The sequence below is a fragment of the Rhinatrema bivittatum genome, chromosome 2, assembly GCF_901001135.1.
Source record: "Rhinatrema bivittatum chromosome 2, aRhiBiv1.1, whole genome shotgun sequence".
Classification (NCBI taxonomy): domain Eukaryota; kingdom Metazoa; phylum Chordata; class Amphibia; order Gymnophiona; family Rhinatrematidae; genus Rhinatrema; species Rhinatrema bivittatum.
In genome coordinates, this window is record NC_042616.1 from 717,872,425 (window position 1) to 717,897,720 (window position 25,296).

Here is a 25,296-nt window from a genome sequence, read left to right on the forward strand (position 1 = left end):
CCCAAGAAAGAGATCTAGGCGTCATAGTGGATAACACATTGAAATCGTCGGTTCAGTGTGCTGCGGCAGTCAAAAAAGCAAACAGAATGTTGGGAATTATTAGAAAGGGAATGGTGAATAAAACGGAAAATGTCATAATGCGTCTGTATCGCTCCATGGTTAGACTGCACCTTGAATTCTGTGTACAATTCTGGTCACCGCATCTCAAAAAAGATATAATTGCGATGGAGAAGGTACAGAGAAGGGCTACCAAAATGATAAGGGGAATGGAACAGCTCCGCTAAGAGGAAAGACTAAAGAGGTTAGGACTTTTCAGCTTGGAGAAGAGACGGCTGAGGGGGGATATGATAGAGATGTTTAAAATTATGAGAGGTCTCGAACGGGTAGATGTGAATCGGTTATTTACTCTTTCGGATAGTAGAAAGAATAGGGGGCACTCCGTGAAGTTAGCATGGGGCACTTTTAAATCTAATCGGAGAAAGTTCTTTTTTACTCAATGCATAATTAAACTCTGGAATTTGTTGCCAGAGGATGTGGTTAGTGCAGTTAGTATAGCGGTGTTTAAAAAAGGATTGGATAAGTTCTTGGAAGAGAAGTCCATTACCTGCTATTAAGTTCACTTAGAGAATAGCCACTGCCATTAGCAATTGTAACATGGAATAGACTTCGTTTTTGGGTACTTGCCAGGTTCTTATGGCCTGTATTGGCCACTGTTGGAAACAGGATGCTGGGCTTGATAGACCCTTGGTCTGACCCAGTATGGCATTTTCTTATGTTCTTATGTTCATCTGTCAGGTGTGTCCTGGCTGAAAAAATGTTGAGTAGCACTGCCTTAGATGATAAAACAGGACAAGGTCCATTTAAATAGCATAGTTTTCTACTAATTCAGATTCTTCAGACTCTGAGTAATATCTCTCCTATGTTTATGCCTGAATATTTTTAAGGGACCAATTCACTGAATTGTTTTATTTTAACTATAGTAGATTTTCAAAAATAAGAGAGAGAATTCCGATTATAACCTGATTTGCTAAACTAATTATATGCAGATCAAGATCATGTTAGAGAGCACAGGCTCTGAAATGTGTCTACACTCTCTTTATAAATGCCTATCCCTGGTCCTCTGTTATCAGGCCAGAATGTAAAGGACTGTTTAGTTCATGGAGAAATGGTTCTCCACCAGTCCTGATACATTCCCCACTTATCTTTTTCATCTCTCTCTATGATGCTGCTGGGATAATGCTGTTCTGCACCATTTTATGCTCTTTTCCTGTATGTAATGGACTGTGTTCTTACCTAGGGGATGGCTGGGGGGAGGAGTTAGTGTCAGACACATGGGAAAGGTTCTGGGCTGGTGGGTAGTTGGAGCTGTCAGAGGGACGTGTGGGATAAGGATTAGGGGCTGGCAAGGTTTGGAACAATGCATCAGATGGGTGGAACTGGATCAAAGTGACACTGATGATTGTGTTTAAGTTAGAGGTATACATAAAATCCAGGCGGTCCATATTTAGACACAGTCCAGATAAAACTAGCCAGATAATCTTATCTGATTACTTTAGATATTGGCTTTCTCAACATTATCTCTTGCTTAATTTGGGTAAAACTGAAATTTTAATTTTAAATTTTACTTCCTGATGTCCCTTCCTTTTTTACTTTTGAGAATCTCTCAATTAGCATATCCTCAAAGGTTCAGAACCTTGGTATGTAACTTGACTTGGAACTTACCATGAAGCCTTACATTAGTTCTCTGGTCAAGTCTTTCTATGCAAAGCTTAAAATGCTGGTATGTTTAAAACCATTATTGTCTGCTTATGATTTTAGAACTGTTTTACAAACTTTCCCCTAGATTTATCATTCTGTGGAAAAAAAAAAAGGGGTGGGGGGCGATCGTGGACAGCTGATAGTGGGCAGCTGGTCGCATCGCAGTGGCGTGGTATTGTCCGCTGAGATGCGGCCGTGCCACACACTATTGCCTCCATAGCGCCACGGAAAAGGTGTAGTTATTTTCCATGATGCTGCCAGTGATAATGTGGAAAATAATAATGCTCGAGGCGCTGCCTGGAGATAACTCTGCCAAAATCCCACCCACACTCCTTATCTTCCCCTAATTAGAATAAAACAGCCGCATTGCAGCCGGTGTCGCTTAGATGATACCAGCACATCGCAGAATAAAGACTGATCCTGTTAGGCTCTTAATAAACTGGATTACTGTAATTCCTTACTTGTTGTTCTTCCTGCAAATTGGTACAGAAGTCTGCAGCGAGATTGTTAACCGGGAAAGGTCTTTGAGAGCATCTGTTCCCTGACTATTTTCTCTTCACTGGCTCCCAGTGTCGTGGCGCATATAATTCTGAATTGTTTTACTAGTTCTAAAATTATTTTATCTTAATCTACTCCCCTGGGCCCACGCTATTTTAAATCTTTGTTCCACCACAGTCACTTTGTTCTGCAAATCGAGGTTTGCTTTAAGTCCCCTCATTTAGAACAGTTCATCTCACTGAAGCACGAGACTGTGCCTTTTCGGTGACTAGCCCCTATCTAGGGAATGAACTTCCAGATGCAATTAGATCACTATCTTGTATTTCTGTTTTTAAAAAGGCATTACAAATGCATTATTTTTGAATGGCATTTGATGATTTGCTATAAGAAAGTTGATGATGAGATATGCAGCATCAAGATAGCTGTTTGTCTCTGGAGGTATATTGAATATTTTGTGTATTCATGTTATAATCTTGGCAATAAATGTAAATAATTTCTATGCAGACTCTGAAGGCAGTTTCTATATGTTTCTGCATTTTCTGCATTTTAAACTTGATGTTTTTGTATTTTATATTTTAGTTAGGTGATTTTGTCTGATGTTTGTTTATGATTTTATGAACATGATATTTGTTATCCACCTTGAACACTTTGTATATGAGTGGAATAAACATTTTGAAATTAAATAAATAATGCCTTTATTTTCTTCTATAAAAAAAAAATTAAAGATCTGTTTTGTCAAACTTTTGTAGGTACAGTGCTCTTGGCTAGTGTCCAGGGAATAGCAATCAGTATTGATCCGATCCTATATACATGGCTTACTTACCAGCCTCAGAAATGGAGCAGCAGACGCATGCAGCAGGTACGTTACTCATCTATACAAAATAATTTTTATGTTCCTTAAAAAGTATTTTCTCTTTCAATTTTTGGTGTAATTAATTATACTTTTGCTTTTCCTGTTGAAAAATAAAAGATAAAACAGAATCAAAATAAGCTCATGTACTATACCAATTTCTGGATTCTTCTTACCTAGGTCCGATTAAAAAGTATCATAAATAACTTAAGAATCTAATCAGCTGCCAATACAATATGGTTACTAGAATTATGTAGTTTATAAAAATATTAACAAAAGATAAGCAAGACCGTAAATTGTAAGATATTCTGTGCTATGTGTGATTCTTTCCTTCCATTCATTGTTATTTTATATCTGGTAATTAAAAGTAACTTTTTGGAATGCATTTATAAAAGTCTAATCGGCTAGCATCAATCTCAGGATCCTCAGTGATCTAGCTCATTGGAGATTCTGCCAGTTCAGGTCCTAAAAAAATTCAGATATGATTAACGTGATCTTACCGTTCCATTAATATTTTTTGCCTTTGCACATGGCACCTCCTTCTCTATCTCTATCAGATGCAACTGTTGACACATGGCATCTTGCTCAAAAAGTATCCATCTGGCAGAGCTTGAGAGGAAGGGAAGAGTATCTTTACAAGGAAGAGTGAGACAGTCATGCTCAAAACTGGCATACACCTTTGCTTTGTAGAAAAAGTTTTGGGCAAGTTGTTTTACTTGCTTAGGGGAAAAAGGGAGCGGATATGTGCTAAACAAGATGACTTCATCCACTTTTTTGTTGAAAGAATGAGACTAAGACCTGGTGATGGAGAGGAGACCTTAAGCAGTTTTTGCTTGAATAATCAATTCTACCTCTTTCAATGTGTATTGCTTTTTATGATACAACCTAAAGTGGGAAAAATTTAGTAATCGGTGTCCTTGCAATTTTTGTATACTAGTTTCCCTAAGAAAAAATTGAAACTATTTTTATCCTACCTACTGAATGAGCCTTTATTAAATCATCTGGTCAGAGTGGAGCTGTTAAGGCTAGCATCTATATAGCACAGTTCTTACGTGAAATCTTTTTGGATATTTTTAGGGATTTTGTTTTGCAAAAACAAATTCACTTGAATAAATTGCTTTAGTGGTATGAATTGTTAGCTTTTTATTTAAAAAATGAATTTAATTCTAGTTAATCTTACTTATGGGTAATAGATAAAAAGGAAAGCTTTTCATATTGTTGTAACACATGCTTTCTGTAAAATTTGACCTCACTTTACACTGAAGCAGTTATACAAGGCAAACATTTTTCCTTCAAGTTATATCAATTCCAAACATTTTCAAGGATGTAAAGTCTAAGTTTAAGATAAACCATTGACATTGTATTGGGTAAAGGACTCCAGCCAAGGATATGTCTCCTATCTTTTTGGTTGAATAGAGATATACTGTTAAGAAAAGTAATATTACCTAATTAATGGATTTTCTAGTGCTTGCTGAGGAAGGTTGCACAATGTTGCACTTTAAACTAAGTAGAACTCCTGGCATACTAAAAATGATTTTCCTCATGGTGACAGTAAACTTCCTGTTGCACTTAAGGTGTAAAGAATGAAAAAATGAAATATGTAAGGAAAATGCTTTTTGTTTCATAGTATAAGAAACACTTGCAAAGGATATTAAGCAGTTTAATAGGAACATTTATAAGACAATTAGGATATGCCCCCTCTTTGTTTCTGAGAATTTTATTGTAAATTAATTTGGAATTTTTTACTTTTCAATTTAAATTATTTAGTATGTAAATTGTTTTCCTTGATGCAGAAATTTACTTACATAAAAGTCATCTCAGTGTCTTAAATACAGTTTGTTTTGAAAAACAAGCCACGCAATGTAGAGCATTCATAATCTGTTTAGACTTTTTTTTTTTTTGCTAGGCAATTTTCTTCTGTTTATTTAAGGGTAAATCCCAGGGTTTGTGCGCGTGGCTGGTCCTTGCGCGCGCTGGGCGAATTTTCACATGCGTAAACCCTGGTATGCGCATAAAGCCTGGTCACTTAAAAGGGGTGGGCCAGGGGGGGCGTGTTCTGGGCCGGGGACAGGCAGGGACAGTGCCATTAATCACTGACCCGAAGACTTGCGTGCCGGCAGCTCAGAAGCTGAAGTTATGAAACAAAAAATAAAGGAAAGATAAGGTAGGGTTTAGGCGGTGGGGAAGAGGGAGGAAGTATATGTAGGGGGGGTAGGGAACTGGGGAAGGCCAGAATGCATCACCGCGAAGAAATTGCGAAAATCCTTCCCCTTGAGTGCGCCGCCTGCACACATGCATGCAGATTACAAAATCCGGTGCGCATGTGCACGTGGCCCACGGATTTTATAACATGCGCACACTGGCGCATGTATGTAATAAAATCGATGTGTGTGCTGGGAGGCACGTGCACATGGATGTATGTGCACACATTTGAAAATCTGTCCCTTAGGGCATACAGCTGAATTGGAACCAATCTGTAGTGGGTTATGATGTCATTAACCTTCATTCATAACTATTTTTGTTTTTTTCCCCTTTCTCTCTCTCTCTCTCTCTATATATATATATATAACATCCCATCAAGGCTAAACAGTTCCTGGCCAAGGATGGCATGGTGTCTTTTTTAACTTGGTAAATGTGCATCCTTAATGAGGCCACTGTATGTTGCTATTGTACACTCTTGTTTTTAATTTTGGCATGCAGAAGACATCACTAGTGTGATGTTACCATAGAAGTTAGTGATATGCTGAAATAAGCTGAGAGAACTAGAAGGAAGACTTTTGTTTTATGAAAATAGCATCTCCTTGTTTTAAAATTATGTAACTTAAGCAAATACACATATTATTTAACAGCAAACATTCCTTCTAAGCGACTAGCAGATGTAAACAGATATATGCTGCTATGAAAATCACCCAGTTGAAAATATAATGATGGAAACAGTACTTAAGTGAGTTATCTACAAAATACTGTTAGTATAGTATGAAAACATTGGTAGGGAGAAGTTTCAATTTTTACTTTTCCACTAATCCTCATTTATCACTTTTTAAAAACTGACTTTGTGCAGACTTATATGCAAGGAAAAATAGTGCCTGCATAAGAGAGATCATCATGTTTGCAAGTCAGTTTACCTCCTTAGGGTAACTGTCTTTTAAAATTACCATATTTTTCGCTCCATAAGACACACCTGACCATAAGATGCACCTAGGATTCATCTGTGCATCTTATGGAGCAAATTAGGGGAGTGCATAAAAATTTTTTTTGTCCCCATTTCATTTTCGGGTCTGGGGAGGGCCATTTCGGTCCGCTCCCCAGATCAGAAAACAAAAAACAACAACAAAAATCCCCATCCAAGCCCTTTAAATTTAATTAACTACATCCTCCCACCCTCCTGATCCCCCCCGCAAGACCTGACAAAAGTCCCCTGGTGGTCCAGCGGGGGTCTAGGAGCGATCTCCTGCACTTGGGCCATCAGCTGCCATTGGTCGGCCCCTTACTATGTCACAGGGGCTACCGGTGCCATTGGTCGGCCCCTGTGACATAGTATTTTGTAAATACAGAATGAGAAGATTAGATGTTGTAGCATACGTAGGATTGAGACATCAGGCCTGACTAAAGTGATTCTGATAAATGCATTTAATTTGGTGGTATACATAAAAGCACCATAAATAATGAATTGGACATGATAATGTGAAAAATCAAGGCTTATATGATGGCCAATACAAATATTTATGATCCACAAAATTAGGGAACGACTAGTTTCTAATTGATAATGAACAAAATTAACTAGTGTAAATAAGCCATTGATTATTTTTATAGGTCTCCACCATGTAGATATTTAATTTTTCACTTAGCAGTGGTAGGGTTGAGTGCCATTAGAACTTACTGAGTGGCAATGCGGCTTTGGCAATTCCATGTTCCCAGTGCCACAGAAGTGGCATGGGCTGCTGGTCTTGGCACTCCGATGTGTGTCACTGTGTGCCGTTGTTGCAGAGCTGCCATATGGTTGCCTCCTCCGGTATCCATCGTTGACATTCAACTGTTCTCTGACACTTCTAGAGGCGATGGGTTTGGCCTCTTATTACCAAGGAGCATGGTGTGTGTAAATGTGGCAAGTAGAGTGGTCCCAGTCTGGTATCACATCCAATATCACCTTCTCTGAGTTATTCCCTATTGTGGTGGAAATGCATATTTGAGGCGAACACTTGGCGAAAAGGTGGGTGGTATTTTGGTGTAACAATATGGCTGTAGTCCCGGTTATCAAGTGCCAAACTGCGAAATTAGCCATAGTGTCTGAGCTCCTTAGAGAGTTTGTCCTAAGGTGATTACAGTTAAATGTGTTAGCGCAAGCATTGCACATGCCTGGTCTGCACAACGAGATTGATTAATGTCTTTCTCCGTTGCAAGTGGGAAGAGTTCCGGAGGCTGGCTCCATATGCCGAGAAGTCGGAGTTGCCTGTGCTTGAAACACCTTTGGACCATTCTAGCAAGGATGCATTTGACTTGCTGAAGGAATCCATTGCTCCATCCACTTGGTGATCTTACATGAGAGGTTTCAATGCAGTTATGTGTTTCCTGAGGTCCCCAGGTCGGCGACAAGTCCCCATGTCTGCACTTTACATTATAGATTATGTGGTGCAGGCACAGCTAGATGGTGCGTCCAGGGGTTCAATGCAGGTGAACCTTGCAGGCTTCTCATTTTTTGCAAGGGCACAGAACTGGCCCAACCCAGTCAAGGACTTCACTGTTAAAAGAATGCTGGCCAGTTGGGCTAGGTGCAAGCCCATAATCCTCGATAATCGAAGACTAATCTTATATGATCACCTGCTCTTGCTATGGCATGCATTGCCAGGGGGATAGTGGCTAGTGATTCTGAATTAGTTCTGTTTTGTTCAGCTTTCTCCATCACATTTTTTGGTGCGCTCAGAGTAAATGAGCTAGTGGTGGCAGCCAGCTGCCAGTATGATAGCTCTGGCCTGTGCACTTCTGAGGTCTCGTTTCTTGATGGAAAGCTAATTATCTGAAATAGAAGGGCAAAAACAAATCACATAGGCCAGGGTGGAGTGATAATGCTGGTTGCCGTGGGGGGGGGGGGGGGGCTGCTTACTTGCCCGGTTGTGAATGCTACACGCTATGCCGCTATATGGGCAAATGGAGCAGTGCAATTCCTTGTGCACACAGACTCTCTTCCACTGAACAAGTACCAATTCAGCACCATTCTTGAATGGACCTTAGAAGTGGTTGGCTTATAGGCTGACCAATTTGGCACGCACTCATTTAGGATAGGTGCAGCATCCAGTACCTGCCGCATCCGGTTTTCTAGGTACGGCAATACAGTGCTTAGGCAGATGGCAATCTCCGGCATTCTTAACATACATTAGGCAGATTAACGGGACCCCAAACCACTGAGCACCTTAGTATCATAGCATTGCCAGTTTCCTTCGCCATTCCCCTCTCTGCCTTTCCCCCACCACTGTTGGGATAGGAAGAATTCATATGCTGTCATTTCAGCTTCTTGCTGGTGACAAAGAATGGTGTGGATAGCAGGGCATTCATTCATGTTCTGGGCTGAGCACCATGCAAAAAGAGGCACTCGCGGTTCATGTTTGGGTTTGGCGCCAAATGATATAAAAGTGCAGTGGCTGGGCAAAAGAGAAATGTGCTGGGAACAGCTCACTCCAGTCTTGCAACAGCTACTAGTCAGATTGTCCCCACATGAGGTACTCCTAATATACCGGTAAGGATGTTCCCGGCCAGCTGATACTGAACAACATCAGGAATGACATTGCATTCATTTTGACCTTTATGCCTGATACAAAGGTAGTGTGGTCAGAAGTCATCCCTTGTCGCCGGTTCCAGGTCTAGCAGCTATGGTGGTGCTGGGCTGGCAAACTCAACAAGAGATCGGGAGCTTTGTGGAATGTAAAGGAGTTTACTATTTAAGGTATGTGGGTTTGTGTTAGGTGTGAAGAACTATACAGGAAAGACAGTGGACACCTATCAAACATAGCTCAGGACCTATTCTTGAATGCCCTAAGACTGGCCACTTGCCGGGTGCTGTTCTGAATGGGGTTGGGCTCAGTGGTATTGGGAAGATCCAAGGGAAGTCTTTGGCTACCTGGGCCCTTTGGCAGAGGTACATGATCAAAAAGTGGAGGTTGCTTGTTGAAGGGAAGTCAGTGCATGGTATCACCAGTATGCAGTACCTAGGTGCTAGGACTGTCTGCTGTCTGGGTCAGTTGGCACTCATTTGATGGCAGACCTGATGTCCAGTGCAAGTGGGCTTTCGCCTTGCTTGTGTATGGTGGGCTGAGCGGAGTGCCTATGAGGAGCGAGTGGCACTCGCTAGGATGGGCTTTGCTTGTCAGTGGTGAGTCCTGGAGACCAGAAGAATTGCACTGCCTGCCCTCACCTATAGAGGCGTATGCCCTCTGGTTAGAAAGAAGTGTTATTGCTCAGGTGCCTAGGTCATTGCTATAACCTCATTGATGTTAATAACAAAAGCTGCAGCCTATTTATTCCAAATATTTGTAGAGTGGCGTGTGTTTTTTTCCTTGTACTTTGTGTTGTCCCATCTCCCAAACACCATGTGATGATTTGGTCGTGGCTGCCCAGGTTATGTAATATACAGATTAAACTTGGAAGTATAAATTTATCAGTACAAAATAAGACTTGTAATTTAGGGGTAACCCTTGAATCTAAGCTATCGTTGCAAGCTCGTATTAAAAAGGTAGCCCAGTTTGTCTTTGTTAAGGCCATTGAGATGTATCTTACTCTGCACTGAGTTTAGAGTTGTACAATCTTTGGTTTTGGCGCACCTGGATTATTGCAATGCACCTTATGTAGGGATGCCAAAATATTTTATTCAAGTGCTCCAATTAGTGCAGAATGCTGCTGTTAAATTAGTGTATGGATTTGAAATAGTCTGTAAGTGTTCAAGTGCATATGAAGCAGCTTCATTGGTTGCCTTTTTAAAAGAGGGCAGTCGAAATGATTTTTAAAGCTATCCTTGACAACATTCACTATTTGGCTGGTAATTTCAGTTGGTATACTCCAGTTCGGAATTTGTGCATTCAACTCAGATGTTACTTGAAGAACCAGCTAGCAACATGTTGGTCTAATAAGAGCAGAACATTTTGTGATTTTTTTTATCTGTAGTATTATGTAAACACCTCTGTTTATCTCTTATAGTTGTGATATTAGATCTGTTGTTTTATCTTTACTAAATTGGCCATCATTTTACTTGCCTTGATCCCATATTTGTTTAATGTATACTGGAATAACCTAAGCAACTTTGCAGCATTTCGATGGAGAAGATCATTCAGTAACATTCTGATTTGCAATTCTTGCTGTTTACTTTCATGCAACAAATCCTTTTTATGAATAGTTTGCCTATCCTGTAATAATTTAGTCAAACACACATTCTCAGTATTGCTGCTTTTATTCTGCTTAGCTGAAAAGCAATAATGAAACCCCTCAATACTGTCTTACCCGCCTCCCAAAGTACAGTGGAGGACATCTCGGGGAGATCATTATTCTCCAAATAATTCTTCCAGGACTTTTGTAAATATTTATGAAATTGCTCATCTGAATAATACAGCCCAGGATTCATTCTCCACTTGCGTGCACTTATGTGTGCTCACTTAACTCCATCTCCATTGTTACTACAGAATGGTCAGAAACAGATATAGGTCCTTAACCACAGTACAAAAAAAGGTGTTGGACAACAGAATATGTCTAATCTAGAGTGAGTTGTGGGCATTTGAATAAAATGTATAATTTATTGTATGGAACAGTAAAAAGCTCTTTGTCAAAGTTGGCTTACATCTGTCTCTGGCAGGAAAAAGGATCCTAAGAGATAAATTCAAATCCTATGTCATAAGGCATTTAAACTAGATGCCGGGGGTGGCAGAAAGAAATTAGAATGTCACCCCCCCCAAAAAAAAATACAAATGCAATAAAATAGGGTAAAGTGGATAACAAAACTCAACTAAATAAGTCACAAAAGAAGTCCAAGAAAAGCAGTAACCTGAATGAGAAAAGCTGGAAAGCTATGAGCACAAATGCTCGTAGTTTGGGCAATAAAATCCCAGATCTGCAAGCTTCATACATTGTTGCTGTCACAGAGATGTGGTTCACGGAATCTCATGATTGGGATACAGCAATACCGGGCTGTGACTTGTTAAGAAAGGACAGAAAAGGGGGAGGAGTGCCTCTTTATGTCAGAAATAATATCCAAGCAAGGAAGATGGGGCAAAGAAGAAGCACTATGGGCCGACCTAAAAAAAGATGGGGCATCCATTTTTATTGGAGTGGTTTACAAGCTTCCAAATCAAATGGAAGAACTTGACAGAGATCTTGTTGAAGACATCCAAAAGATGGGAAAGAAGGGAGAAGTGGTGGTTGTTGGAGATTTTAATCTGCCGGATGTAGACTGGAGAATCCCTTCCACAGAATCTAACAGTAGTAGAGAGATAGTGGATGCCCTGCAAGGGATTCTGTTCAAACAAATTGTAATGGAACCCACGAGGGAGGGAGCTATACTCGATTTAGTGCTCACTAATGGAGATAATTTCTCTAATGTCCAGGTGGGTACCCACCTCAGCACCAGTGATCATCAAATGGTATAGTTTCATATCACAAATAGGATACAGAGAACAAGCACGAAGACCCAAGTTTTGCAGTTCAAAAACACGGACTTTGATGAAATGGGAAAATACCTGCAGAAAGAACTAGAAGGCTGAGAGAACAAGAGAGATGTAGAACAACAATGGACCAAACTAAAAGGAGCAATTACCAAGGCAACTAATCTATATGTTAGAAAAGTAAAGAAAAGCAAGAGAAAATGAAACCTATCTGGTTCTCAAAGGAGGTGGCTGACAAAATAAAAGCTAAAAGAACAGCGCTTAAGAAATATAAAGGATTCCAAAGGGAGGAGCACAAGGAAGACTATCTGGTGGAACTGAGGGAGACAAAGAAAGTAATCAAGACAGCAAAAAGTCAAGCAGAAGAAAGGATTGCCAAAGAGGTAAAGTGAGGTGACAAAACATTTTTCAGATACATCAGAGAAAGGAGAAAATTTCAAAGTGGTATAGTGAAATTGAAAGGTGAAAAGGATCAATGTGTAGAGAGAGATGAAGAAATGGCAGAAATATTATTTATTTATTTATGTCTTTTTTATACCGTCGTTAAGTAGCTTCCGTCACAATGGTTTACAATAGGCACATAAAAATAAGGATGCTGAAACATTAATTTACACAGGTGCCATATCGGTCCGGTACATAGTTTTTTAAAAAAAATATTAAAAGAATACTTCAGCTCGGTGTTCACTAAAGAGGATCCTGGAGAAGGACCATAGCTAGTTAACAAGAAACTGGAGGGGAGGGGAGTAAATGTTACTCCATTTACAGAAGAGAATGTATGGGATGAGCTAGGAAAACTAAAAGTGGACAAAGCCATTGGGGCCTGATCAGGTTCATCCCAGGACAATAGAAATGTGCTGGCGGATCCGCTGTGTGACCTGTTCAATGGATCCCTGGAAACGGAAGTGGTGCCGAGTGATTGGAGAAGAGTGGTGTTGGTTCCACTTCACAAGAGCGGGAGCAGAGAGGAGGCTGGAAACTACAGGCCGGTTAGCCTTACCTCGGTGGTGGGAAAAGTAATGGAGTCGCGGCTGAAGGAAAGAATAGTGAACTATCTACAGTCAGAAGAATTGCTAGACCAGAGGCAGCATGGATTCACCAGGGGAAGGTCCTGTCAGACAAATCTGATTGACTTTTTTGATTGGGTGACTAGGGAATTAGATCGAGGAAGAGCACTTGATGTCATCTACTTGGATTTCAGCAACGCTTTTGATATGGTCCTGCACAGGAGGCTTGTGAATAAAATGAGAAGCTTAGGAGTGAGTGCTGCGGTGGTGGCCTGGATTGACGGACAGAAGACAATGTGTGATGGTAAATGGAACTTCCTCTGAAGAGAGAGCGGTGTTAAGCAGAGTGCCGCAAGGATCGGTGTTGGGATCGGTCCTGTTCAATATCTTTGTGAGGGACATTGCAGTCAGGATAGAAGGTAAGGTTTGTCTTTTTGCGGCTGATACGAAGATCTGCAACAGAGTGGACACGCCGGAAGGAGTGTAGAGAATGAGATGGGATTTAAAGAAGCTGGAAGAGTGGTCGAAGATATGGCAGCTAGGATTCAATGCCAAGAAGTGCAGAGTCATGCATATGGGGTGTGGAAATAAGAAAGAACCGTATTTGATGGGAGGGTTGAAGGGCTGATGTGCACGGAGCAGGAGAGCGACCTTGGGGTGATAGAGTCTAACGATCTAAAGTCGACGAAACAATGTGACAAGGCGATAGCTAAAGCCAGAAAAATGCTGGGCTGCAGAGAGGGACTCTAAGCGACCGTCTTTCAAGCTACAGAGATGATATCCTCCTACTGCTCGAGGTCGTCCTTCCAGATCTTACCAGAAGGGTCAGCCCAGGCAAGCCCGACCTCAGAAGACCCAGCCAGCCCCTCAACCGGGCCCAGCTGCTGGATTTTGACTCCTAACTGGAGAGCATAAGCCAGCCTCCTCTACCGTCCGTACCAGTCGGTGGTCGACTGTGCCATTTCATCAACATATGGCACACGATCACTTCAGACCAGTGGATACTTGCTGTACTGACCCAAGGCTACCACCTCAACTTCCTATCGGTACCAGCAGACTCCCCACCTCGGCCGACGTGGGGGTTCATCCGATCACTCCTCTCTTCTGGAAGAGGAGGTATCAATCTTCCTGAAATCCCGGGCAACAGAACCAGTGCCCCTCTCGCAGCAAGGGCAGGGGTTCTATTCCAGGTATTTCCTCATCCCAAAAAAGTCAGGCAGCATTCGCCCAATACTGGACCTGTGTGCCTTAAACAAATATCTACAGAGGGAGACATTCAGGATGGTGACCTTGGGTTCTCTACTGCCTCTTCTACAAAGAGGAGATTGGCTTTGCTCTCTAGATATTCAGGACGCATATACACACATCTCGATCACTCCATCCCACCGCAAATTCCTTCGTTTCCTGGTCAGCCCTCGGCATTTTCAGTACCGGGTACTGCTGTTAGGCCTATCATCCGCTCCTCTAGTCTTCACCAAGTGTCTCGTAGTCGCAGCGGCCTACCTGAGATGTCAGGGTGTCCATGTCTACCCTTATCTCGATGATTGGCTGATAAGGGCTCCGACTCAGATGGATACATTAGCCTCCTTAGGTCTTACTATCCATACGTTGCTGTCTCTCGGGTTCCTGATCATCTACCCCAAGTCCAGCTTAGTTCCATCTCAAACCCTGTCCTACATAGGAGCCGACCTGGACACCATGTAGGCAAGAGCATTCCTCCCTCAGGACCGAGCTCATACTCTCATTTCCCTCGCACAGTGCCTCCAGAATTGGCATTATTCGACAGCTTGTCATTTTCTCATTTTGCTGGGTCACATGGCATCTGCTGTACATGTCACTCCAATGATACCCCTCGCCATGAGAGTCATGCAGTGGACTCTAAAGTCCCAGTTGACTTAGGCTTACCAGCCAATGTCCAGCATTGTCCAGTTTACCAAGCAGCTCCGCCTATCGCTGACCTGGGGGATGCAGCTCTCCATCTTCCTTCAAGGCCTTCCCTTTCAGGTTCCAGAGCCTCAAATTGTTCTAACGACAGATTCCTCCAATCTAGGTTGGGGTGCTCATGTCAACCACCTACAGAGTCAGAGTCCCTGGTCTCCAGAGGAAGCCAAATATCAGATAAATTTCTTGGAGCTTCGAGCGATCAGATGTGCCCTCAGAGTCTTTCAGGATTGCCTTTCAAACAACACTATCCTGATTCAAACTGACAACCAGGTAGTGATGTGGTACATCAACAAGCAAGGGGGAATGGGCTCCTACCTTCTGTGTCAAGAAGCTGCACAGATATGGGAGTGGGCTCTTTCCCACTCGATATACCTCAGAGCGACCGACTTGGCGGGCATGGACAATGTTCTGGCAGACAGGTTGAGCCGGACCTTCCATCCGCACGAATGGTCTCTGAACCCTGCGGTAGCGGACACAATCTTCCAACGTTGGGGGTATCCACACACAGACCTCTTTGTGTCCTCCTAGAACAGCAAAGTAGAGAACTTCTCCTCGCTTATTCACAGCCGCCACTCACAGCCGAGAGATGCTTTCACCCTCTCGTGGTCCAGCGGTCTCCTCTATGTGTACCCCCCACTTCCACTCATATCAAAGTATGTGCATAAATCTGAATGCCACCCCAACTCTGCTCCTGGAATTCCTCCTCTTTGCATGCCTAAAAGTATGCATGAAATAGATTTATGTGCATGCTTTTTGCATGCAATGACTGACAAATTTTCTAGCAAGTAGCTGTGAAAAATCAGCCCTGATTGACTTATGTTTCTCATTGTTAACTCCTGTGGTGTTAGTGATGAAACACTGACATCACCTGGGGTATACTTCAATAGTACGAAATGTGTTTTAAAAATAAATAAATAAAAGCATTTGTTTTTCCTATGGTGTCTGATAAACTTTTTCTTGGCAGATTTAATGATCATGTATGCTAGGCATACCAGAGTATTTCTACCTTTAAATTGATCCCAATGGACAATTGATTTGTTTCTTCTTTGCAGCAACCTTTAGGAGCCATGCCCCTTGTTATGCCAGTTAATCGAAAAAAAGAGGATGAGGTGTCAGTTGGAAGTGCACCTTTGGCAAAGCAGCAGTCAAATCAGGCATCTGAGTATGCTAGCAGTCCTGTCAAAACAAAAACTGTAACAGGTATGTTCACTGCTTTAATTGAACCTAAAAAACACATTTGAGTGGGGATCAGCTGTGCAAATAGTGGCACACCTTGCAGCTTTACATAAATATTTCTTCTGAAAGTTTTATTTGGTTTTAAATTTGTGTAATAAAAAATCATTAGATTTTTATTTAACAGCTCATTTTCCATTGCGTCATTAATATTTTTAATGCTCTTAATGCGGTACACATGTTCTTAGATACCCTTCTTTAACATCAGTTAAGGCTGTCCTGAAGATATAATGGAATTTTATTTATTTATTTTTAATTTTTATATACCGAGGTTCTTATAGAGACTACAAATCACTCCGGTTTACATATAACGATAAACTGCCCAACAGAGATAAGGGGCTTTACATAGAACAGTGGCACATATGGAACAATATAACTGGATGACAATTTAACATAATGATAATAAATAATATAGTATAGTTTAACATTGTAATTAATAAAATTATGTAATATAATCTGTATAATGGGAATGGGATTATTTATTTTTTGGCTACAATTTTGTGTGGATTAAGGAAAACATGCACAGAAATGCAGTAGTATAGTAAGAAGCTTGATTAGCCTTTAGTTATGCTTGAGTGCAACTAACATACAGAAAGGAACAGGTACTTAAATTAATTCTAAATCTAGAGTAGAAATGACCCTTCAAAAATGCATGTGTTTCTTTGGAACATTGCTTTAATAGTGATTTTTTACTTACATATAATTATAGCACATTTTAAAACTGATTGTAATATTACTAGGATAGTGTAAAACTCCTGTTATTTTCTAGGACCTTGCTATTTTATCTTTCTTTGAATAAGTCATTTTTAGGACAGGGATCAGATGTCATCTTTATGTTCTTATACAAACTAGAAAGTCTGTATAAAATAATTCATATGGAATGAATAATGCTAGTACTATTGCCAAGTATCTAAGAAATTGTATGTTTTGTTTTTTTAAATCCACATTAGTTCATGCATTGCTAACATTTCATAAGGAATAGTATATCAACTGCATATAATAAAGTGCTGGTAATATATAAACTACAAGCACAAAGCTGAAGTTTTACTAATGCTTCTGTAGCTCTTAGAATTAGTCTTTTTTAAGGAACTGTTGGGTATATTTCATTTATTCTGATGTATAGCAGCCAAAACAAAAATATTTATTCTTTCAAAATGATGCAATTTCTCTAATAGATCTGAAAAATAACTGAAAATTGTGACATCTTAACTGTATATGTAAGGACCTTCATTTTTGTTTTTTTAGGAGTTTTTTAACATTTTTCCTGGGAATTTATCAGGGTTTTTTTTTATGACACGATAAAAAATGGAAGAAAATCAGTGGAAAAAATACTCCTTATTGTTCTGAGTGAATACTGTAATGTATTTTGATTAGAAACCAGGACAGGGGGAAAACATTAAGCAGAATGTTTTAATAAACAAATCTAAATGAATACTTATATATTTGTGGGAAGGTCATAATGGGTCCTCCCACTGTCCTATTCCATCCCAACCCATCTATTAGATCGCTCCACAAATGATTCTTTTGGTCGCTTTTACCTCCTCTCCATCATTTCTCCTTTTTCTCCCACTCTTCTGCTTTTTTATTGTCTCTCTTCTTATCAAATATCCCCTTCCCCCTTCAAGAATTCCCTATCTCTTTCTTCCCCCTTCAAAGAATTCCCGTCCCTCCAAGAATCACCTCTCTTCCACAGTATTCATCCTTGCTGTCTGTAGTGGCTCCAGGCTCCTCTTCTTTCTGTTTTTGGCAGCATGCTGCCAGAGAGGTAGGGATCCTGCCCTCTGCTGAAGCTATACCAGTGGCCCAATTTTTCTCTTGATGGCTGCCATGTTCTCCTACAAGTCCTGTGCACCTCAGTTCTACGTGATCTCATCTCCATGGGCTAGGAAAGCTTTCATCTATGCAGTGGCTTCCTGGTCTCAAGGATACATCTTCAGAACTGAGCCTGCAAGGCTCCTCTCATTGAAAGAAGTTGAGGTCAGCAGATCTGAGCCTCCAAGGCTCATCTCAGCTCACATAGTAGAGTTTGGCTGCTGTTGGAAGATGTTCTGAGGCATATTTTCACTGCTTCTGGGAGGGGGAAGAGGGAGGGACTTGAATACAGCAGTCTGTTATCCCAGCACTGGCTTCGGAGAGGTTTGGAAACACTGCCTCCACAGCTGCTAAAGACACACAAAATTAGGGTGATAACAAGTTTAAACCAAATTTCACTTTTGGAAAAATTTAGGAAATTACAGGTAAAAATCAGTTTAAAACAAAAATGAAGGACCCTATGTGTAAGATAATTTTAGTTTACAAGCTAACTGGTTTTGTGAGACGTTTCTTTTATGGTCACCTTGTTTTTATGAACTAGTTAGCTAAGAGCTTAACTTCAGGGTTCTGTGCATACCAACACTTTTTTTTTTTCATTACAGTATGTATTAATTTGTTTTAAAGAACATATGGATTTCAAATTATCAAATGTTTATATCCTCTAGTAAAAAGAGAAAGAGAATGATTAGGGTTGCATTGTCCTATATAATGCAGTTGAACATCTTTTAATGTTTCTCTTTACAAGGTAGTACCATTCACAAGATAAGGAACAGGAGGCATATCAAGATATCTGATGATCTAATTGGATCACTCCCTTTCCTCCATTCATTATAATTTATATTTTTTAATTTTAAATAATGTGTTAATCTGATATAAAAAATGTGCAAATCTTTTGTGAAATTATTATGCATTTAAGGAAATGAATGTCCTTCCATATAATATATAGTATTATACATGTAATGGCATTCATCAACCACTCAGAAGGCAGAAGTCCTAAATAGATCTTCAGAGACTAAGAAAATGCCATGGTCCACTCTGCTGAGGATGGGTAGAGGTGTAATGTCTGGGCAAGAGCATACCTGGGAGAGGCCAGACATTCAGGATCGAGTGTTCCTCTGTCCTGAAGGAGAGTAAGATTTTATATATTTATTTGATTTATATTCTGCTTTTCAAAACAGATTACATTCAGGCACTGTAGGTATTTCACTATCCCCAAAGGGCTTACAATCTTACCTGGTCATTCGTCAAGCTGTGTTAAGGCCTTATCGTATGATAAACGGAGTTTAATGTGCATTAGACTAAAGTTTATCACGTTGCATGTTAGTATGCAAATATGAGTATGCAAAAGCTAGAAAATTATACAAAGAAGGGTTTTCTACTGCATTTCATGGTAAAATAACACAGATTAGCATGAGATTTAATGTGGGAAATAACACCTTTTTTGTGGTAGAGGGGGAAAAAGTTATCGTGCCATAGGTGGCGTCATCACGGATCGCAGCTATTATCGCAAGCAATAAAATGAGGCCTTCTCTCTGACACTGATCAATAAAAACAGCTTTTTTTTAACCAGTCTGCCAAAAGTTACAATGTTGATGGAATTGTACTAGTAGAAGGATACTGACTGCTTTGGACTGCTCAACAAGAACACCTACAACAACAACAGGCAAATAGAAGTTCAAACGCCTCCTAGGGAAGTACCCACACTGGAGCCAGAGCAGAAAGCCCCGCTGGCGGAGCACCCTGGCCCACAGAAATGTTTGCAATGCAGAAGGGCTTGCAGGTTGTGTAGAGGAAGCACAACTTCCATCCATGAACCACATTGCTGGGGATTCCAGAGGAACATGTGGCTAACAGGTATCTCCTCAGCTCTCAGGCTATCATGGATTCATATGAAGAACTCAAAAGAGGATCTGGATCCGGTCACGGGTTCCACGCTATATCGGCCTTCACTAGACTATTGTGCGCCTTGCATTTATGGCATCTGACTCCTTCCAAACAACAGTTGGTATCAGGTGGGAATCTTCCAAACATCTTTTTCCTGCTGTCTGGGTCAGGCTATAACAGCTGTATGAGGCTGCATTGATCATTACATAAGATTCCCTTGTGAAAGACAGGACTTGCTGGACCTGAAGAGGTTTTTATGCCATTGCCATTTTTCCTAATGTTCTGGGAGTTATTGACTGCACTCACATAGCCATCATCCACCCGATGGCAGGGAGGAGATCTACTCAACAGAAATTTCTTCCACTCCATTAATGTGCAAGTGGTCTGTGATGCTCTACTGTGCATCCTCGACATAGTCAGCAGATGCCCAGAAGCTGCACCCAATTCCTTTATTTTTAGGCAATCTGGCCTATTTGAAAATTTTGAAGGTGGCCTCTATGGTAATGGTTGGCTCATACATAGAAGCACCGCTTCTTTCTGTACTCCAGTAAATGCTACTGACACAGGGGACTGTTGAGGATGTGACTGCATTGGTTACATGAAGAGTAGCTTGCACAGTTAGGTCTATAAGCCATAGTGCCAGGGCCTTGCTTGCTGTCTCCATTCCGGAGAAGCCTGCTAATGTTGTGTGCCTAAACAATGCACTTGCTGCAAAGCTCTGTGTGTGCCCGAGCACTAAAGACTTTCACCTTGTTAACTTTATGCAATGGCTGTTTAAATCCTCTCTCTTGGAGCTGTTGAAATGTCACTGAACAACCACAACCTTTTTATGTCCACAGTGCAGGGACTCCCATGTCAGGTATGCCATGTTAGTGCTCTGTCAGCAAGGGTGTCAGCCACAGTTTGTCTTGACCATCACGGCAGTACAAGGGTTCAAATGAAGCTGCGGGTTGTGCATTTTGGCCCAATCCTAGTCACTGTGTCATGTCAGACTCTGTATCTCTGGAAGACATACTGCACAACAGCCAGGGACATGCACAATCATACCATGAGGTTCATGTCTTTCTGCAATGACATGTGGTAACTGTGATGTACAGCTTCAATGTTAGAGGAGTACTAGAAGCATGTAGCGAATACTTGGATGAAAGTGATATGGACACATTGTGTTAGAACCCCACATGCACTTTTCCATTCAGGAAGATCTGACACAGCATAAGCAAGTGCTATAGCATACATATAATGTCACAGTAAAAAAAAAAAAAAACGGCATGGACTTTGGGTATGGAAATAGCTTTTTAAGCCTCATGATAAGCTAGAGCTTAGCTTCTAGTTTGTAATAGCATGCTGGGGGTTGGCAGCAATAGCATAAAGTCACAGTGCTGTGACTGTTGCAGCCATTCTCTCTTTGCTACTGGGGAATCAGGATATGGTTGCAGGACCTGGCTTCTCACGCCCACCACTACAGCCAACATGCTGATGGAGAGGAGGTACATTGAGGCCTTATGTGCTACCCACTGGGTCATACAACACTCCTTAGGAGTTCTCAAAAGTTGATTTTGCTGTTTGGACAAGATGGTGGGAGTTTTAATGTATGCCCCATCTAGAATCACTGAGATTGTGCTGTTCTGTATTCCATAATCTGGCTCTTTGGTATGGTATCCCAGTAGACACTGTTGCAGATCAACCCGAGGATCCCTGCAGAAGCCAGGGAGACCACACAGATTTGGCAGCCAGCTTCAGCAAAGCATCATACAACACAGCTTTGCCTGTTAGTCCTCCTCTACTCCTTCCCCTTCCATGGAATAGAACCCAGGAAAGTGGTTTGAACTGATCTCATCTCTATCTTTCTTTTACTTACAGGTCCTCTGTCTGGGTCAGTGTGTAATAGAAATCACTTAGGCCTTGTTAGGCAACATCGTGATAATGGAGCAGTGGGTTCAATAGACAGTAGTAGACAAAGTAGACACAAAATAAACCTAACACCAAAGAGATGTGGCTGGCCTAATGCATTCATAGTGATTGTCAGTCCAAAAGAGTCATGTCTCACCATAGAGTTCATGCAGGACTGCCAACACAGTGTACATAGCTTGTCATAGATTGCGCCTTCTTACTTGCCTCAACTACGCCTTTGACCCTGTCCTAACCCTCACATGTGAGTAGATAGTGACATAAGTATGATGGAACTCTAGCAGAGACTAGGATATGGAGCCAATTGCTCTGTAAGTCATAGAAATCACAAGAGGCTTAGCTGCTTCAAGGCACAGCTTGAAGCAATAGGTTGACAGTTAAAATCATCAATCGCAGACTTGACATTGTACAACCAGATTCCCTAGCTGACATCTGGGTGTATCTGAATATATCCATATGTACATCGGATGCATAGTGTACCATGGGCCTGCAAAGACGCAACTGTTAGCACTGCCTCAGCTGTTTCTGAGGCAGTACTGACATCTGCGTGCTCACAGAGCTGGCCTTCACTTACAACCTTTTGGGAAGCACATGCCAAATATCCTGGCAATCCCAATCTTCTCACAAGTCATTGCAAGCTAGCATATTTTATAGGGGTTGCACATGACCATCACAGTTGGGCCCTGTACATCGACAGTGAGTTGCTTAGAGTAGGGATGCAGTGGAAACAAGGGTGTTGCTCTGCTATTGCCCTCTGGAAAGAAAGTTTCTAATTCTGTCTACAAGGAGTCCTGAACTCTCATCAAGCAGGCTTGCCAGCCCTTTAGGACCTGAAAACTCTTGCTGGAGCAAGCCAAAATGCTCATCATCTTGATTCTTCCAAAAATCAATGCCTTAGAAACCACTGTGCTTTAATAGGACACATCAAAGACCAATCAAAGAAGAAAAATGTCACCTACAAACATCTCAATGGTGACCTTCAATGGACTAAAAAATGGCCATCCCTGTCCTGGCCTGGATATCCCAACTTTTTCTCATCATAAGTGAGAAAATTCTGACATAAGTGAAAAACTACCCTTAGGAAAGGAAAAATATCAGACACAGAGATACCCTTTCCTTTAAAATTAATAAAGGCCACCAAGGAGACCTACTTCAACAACATAATTCAAAGAGATGATATTGAAATTTGAGAGGAAGAGTGATGCGATCCCTTCAATACTAAGCTCAGTTCCAAGTTGAGACTTCCTGCAGTAGAGCACTTGCTTTCTTGACTCCACAGAAGAAAGTATCCCATCCAAGAGAGTAGCAAGAGAGCCCCTGTGACCATGTTCCTTATAGGAATCCAAAGTAAGACTGTTCCCTCTGGGGCAGATTTTTAAAAAATACGCGAGCGCGTACTTTTGTTTGCGCTCCAGGCGCAAACAAAAGTACGCTGGATTTTAGTAGATACGCGCGGAGCCGCGCGTATCTGCTAAAAACCTGGATCGGCGCGCACAAGGCTATCGATTTTGTATAGCCGGCGCGCGCCGAGCTGCGCAGCCTACCCCCGTTCCCTCCAAGGCCGCTCCGAAATCGGAGCGGCCTTGGAAGGAATCCTCTAACGCCCTACCCTCACCTTCCCCTCCCTTCCTCTACCTAACCCACCCGCCCGGCCCTGTCTACACCCCCCCCTTACCTTTCTCCGGGGATTTACGCCTCCCGGAGGGAGGCGTAAATCCCCGCGCGCCAGCGGGCCTCTTGCGCGCCGGGCCACGACCTGGGGGCGGGTACGGAGGGCGCGGCCACGCCCCCGGACCGCCCCGGGCCATAGCCACGCCCCCGTACCCGCCCCCAAAACGCTGCCGACATGCCCCGAAAACGCCGCGATGACCGGGACCGCCCCCGACACGCCCCGACACGCCCCCCTCGGAGAACCCCGGGACTTACGCGAGTCCCGGGGCTCTGCGCGCGCCGGTAGGCCTATGTAAAATAGGCGCACCGGCGCGCAGGGCCCTGCTCGCGTAAATCGCGTAAAGAGCAGGGCTCTTAAAATCCGCCCCTCTGTGAATTTGCAGGTTATACATTCATGCCAGTCTTCTCTAGCGGAAGAACAAGATTGAAAGAATGGATCCCTCAAAAGGAAATATTGTCTCCTCCTTAAACTGACCTTGCAGAGGCTCTAAACTCTAATTCAAATCAACTATGTGATCCTCTTTTATGCCACTGAAGATTGTAATCTCCAACATTAAGTATCCTCGCTATGTTGCTTGGTTCTCTCAATAGACAATGTTGTAAAAAATAATTTATTTTTAAAAATGTATAATCTGCATGCATCTGCTAGCATTTGCAACAGGATACATAGTGTACCCTTTAAAAACACATTTTTGAACCTATATATCATGTACTATATTAGAGAACTCTACCTATAAGATGTGAGGCTACCTGAAACTGCCAAAACAAGTCCTAAGTGCTAAATACTAGTGCCTAATACATTTTTAAAGTGCAAGTTCTAATGCCTGCTTAAACAAAAAGGTTTTAAGGGCTTAATTGAAGTTATAGCAGGCCTGCAACAGAAAAAGCTTGTATATGAGTTTCATCTAGATGAGCCAATCGGGGAAATGGTATTCAAGTAGGTTTGCTGAGATGATCTCAAGAAACATACTGAGCTACAGATATGCAATAGTGAGTTAATCCAGATGTAGCGATATTGTTCAAGAGCTTATGAACCAACAGAACAGTCTTACATCTAATTCTCCATTGGATGGGAAACCAGTGGAGAGAGGATGACACCAGTGTAATATGATTGCTTACCTTAGCCCCAGTTAGGAATGAGACTAAGGACTAGGATTGGAGCAAGAACCAGAACTAAGAGAGTAGTCGAGGACCAGCACAGAACCAGGAAAGTAGCTGAGGACCAGTGCCAAAGTAGGAGCCAGGAGAGTAGCTGAGGATAAGGGCCATATCTGGAACCAGGAACCACGAAGACCAGGGCCTGTGCAGGAACTACAAGCGTAGCTGAGGACTAGGTCCATAGCTCCTGAATTACAGCTGTCTATTTGGGTCACCTAATGCTAATCCAGTACGGAGCCTCTGGAGGCAGGTCTCCCTAACATTGATTTGCTTATTATTTTCTGCAGTGTTCTTGGTGCTTCAGAGTCCCTGTGGCTCCAATGCAGAATCCCCTTGTCTTGAACACCTGGAACTGCAGATTCAATCCCCACCTGCTCCTGACAGAAAACTAAATGAGATGACATGTCTAATCAGTCTCCTTTTACTGTGCTGGGCCATGCATTCTTATACCTTATTAGTGTCCATTTGTTTAACTTTCTAACCTTGATTATAAAACAACAATATCTGAGATCCTGGCATGATCATGTATGATGATCACCATAGTACAAAATAGTGTAATGGCTGGAAAAAAAAAAGCTATGTTGCCTTGGAAAATGTGAAAATGGATGACCAGGAGAAAAATGTTTGATAATGCCCCTGTACAGGTCATTGGTCAACTACTCTGTTGTGCTTAATTCTTTTAGACCATATCTCCAAAAGGGTTTAGACAAATTATAGGTAGCCTGGAGAAGGGCAACCAACATGATATAGACTTTGTATCATAAACCTTTTGAAATGAAACTTAAGGACCTAAATATGTATCCTCTAGAGGAAAAACTAAAGAGGGAGATGTGATTGAGGCGTTCAAATATCTAAAACAAATATATATATAAATAATTCATTAGATGCAAGTATTTCCCATTGGAAAGGAAGTTCCAAATAAAGGGTTCATAATATG

General features: G+C 41.6%; 1 protein-coding gene across 1 annotated transcript in view; it reads left to right on the forward strand.

The window, feature by feature from the left end:
• The window catches only part of VPS13B (vacuolar protein sorting 13 homolog B), a 2,198,633-nt gene that overhangs the window by 878,072 nt on the left and 1,295,265 nt on the right, over window positions 1-25,296 (forward strand). Inside the window, 2 exon segments of the mRNA XM_029587199.1 lie at window positions 3,006-3,115; window positions 15,746-15,893. Of these exon segments, the coding sequence (XP_029443059.1) occupies window positions 3,006-3,115; window positions 15,746-15,893 (258 nt within the window).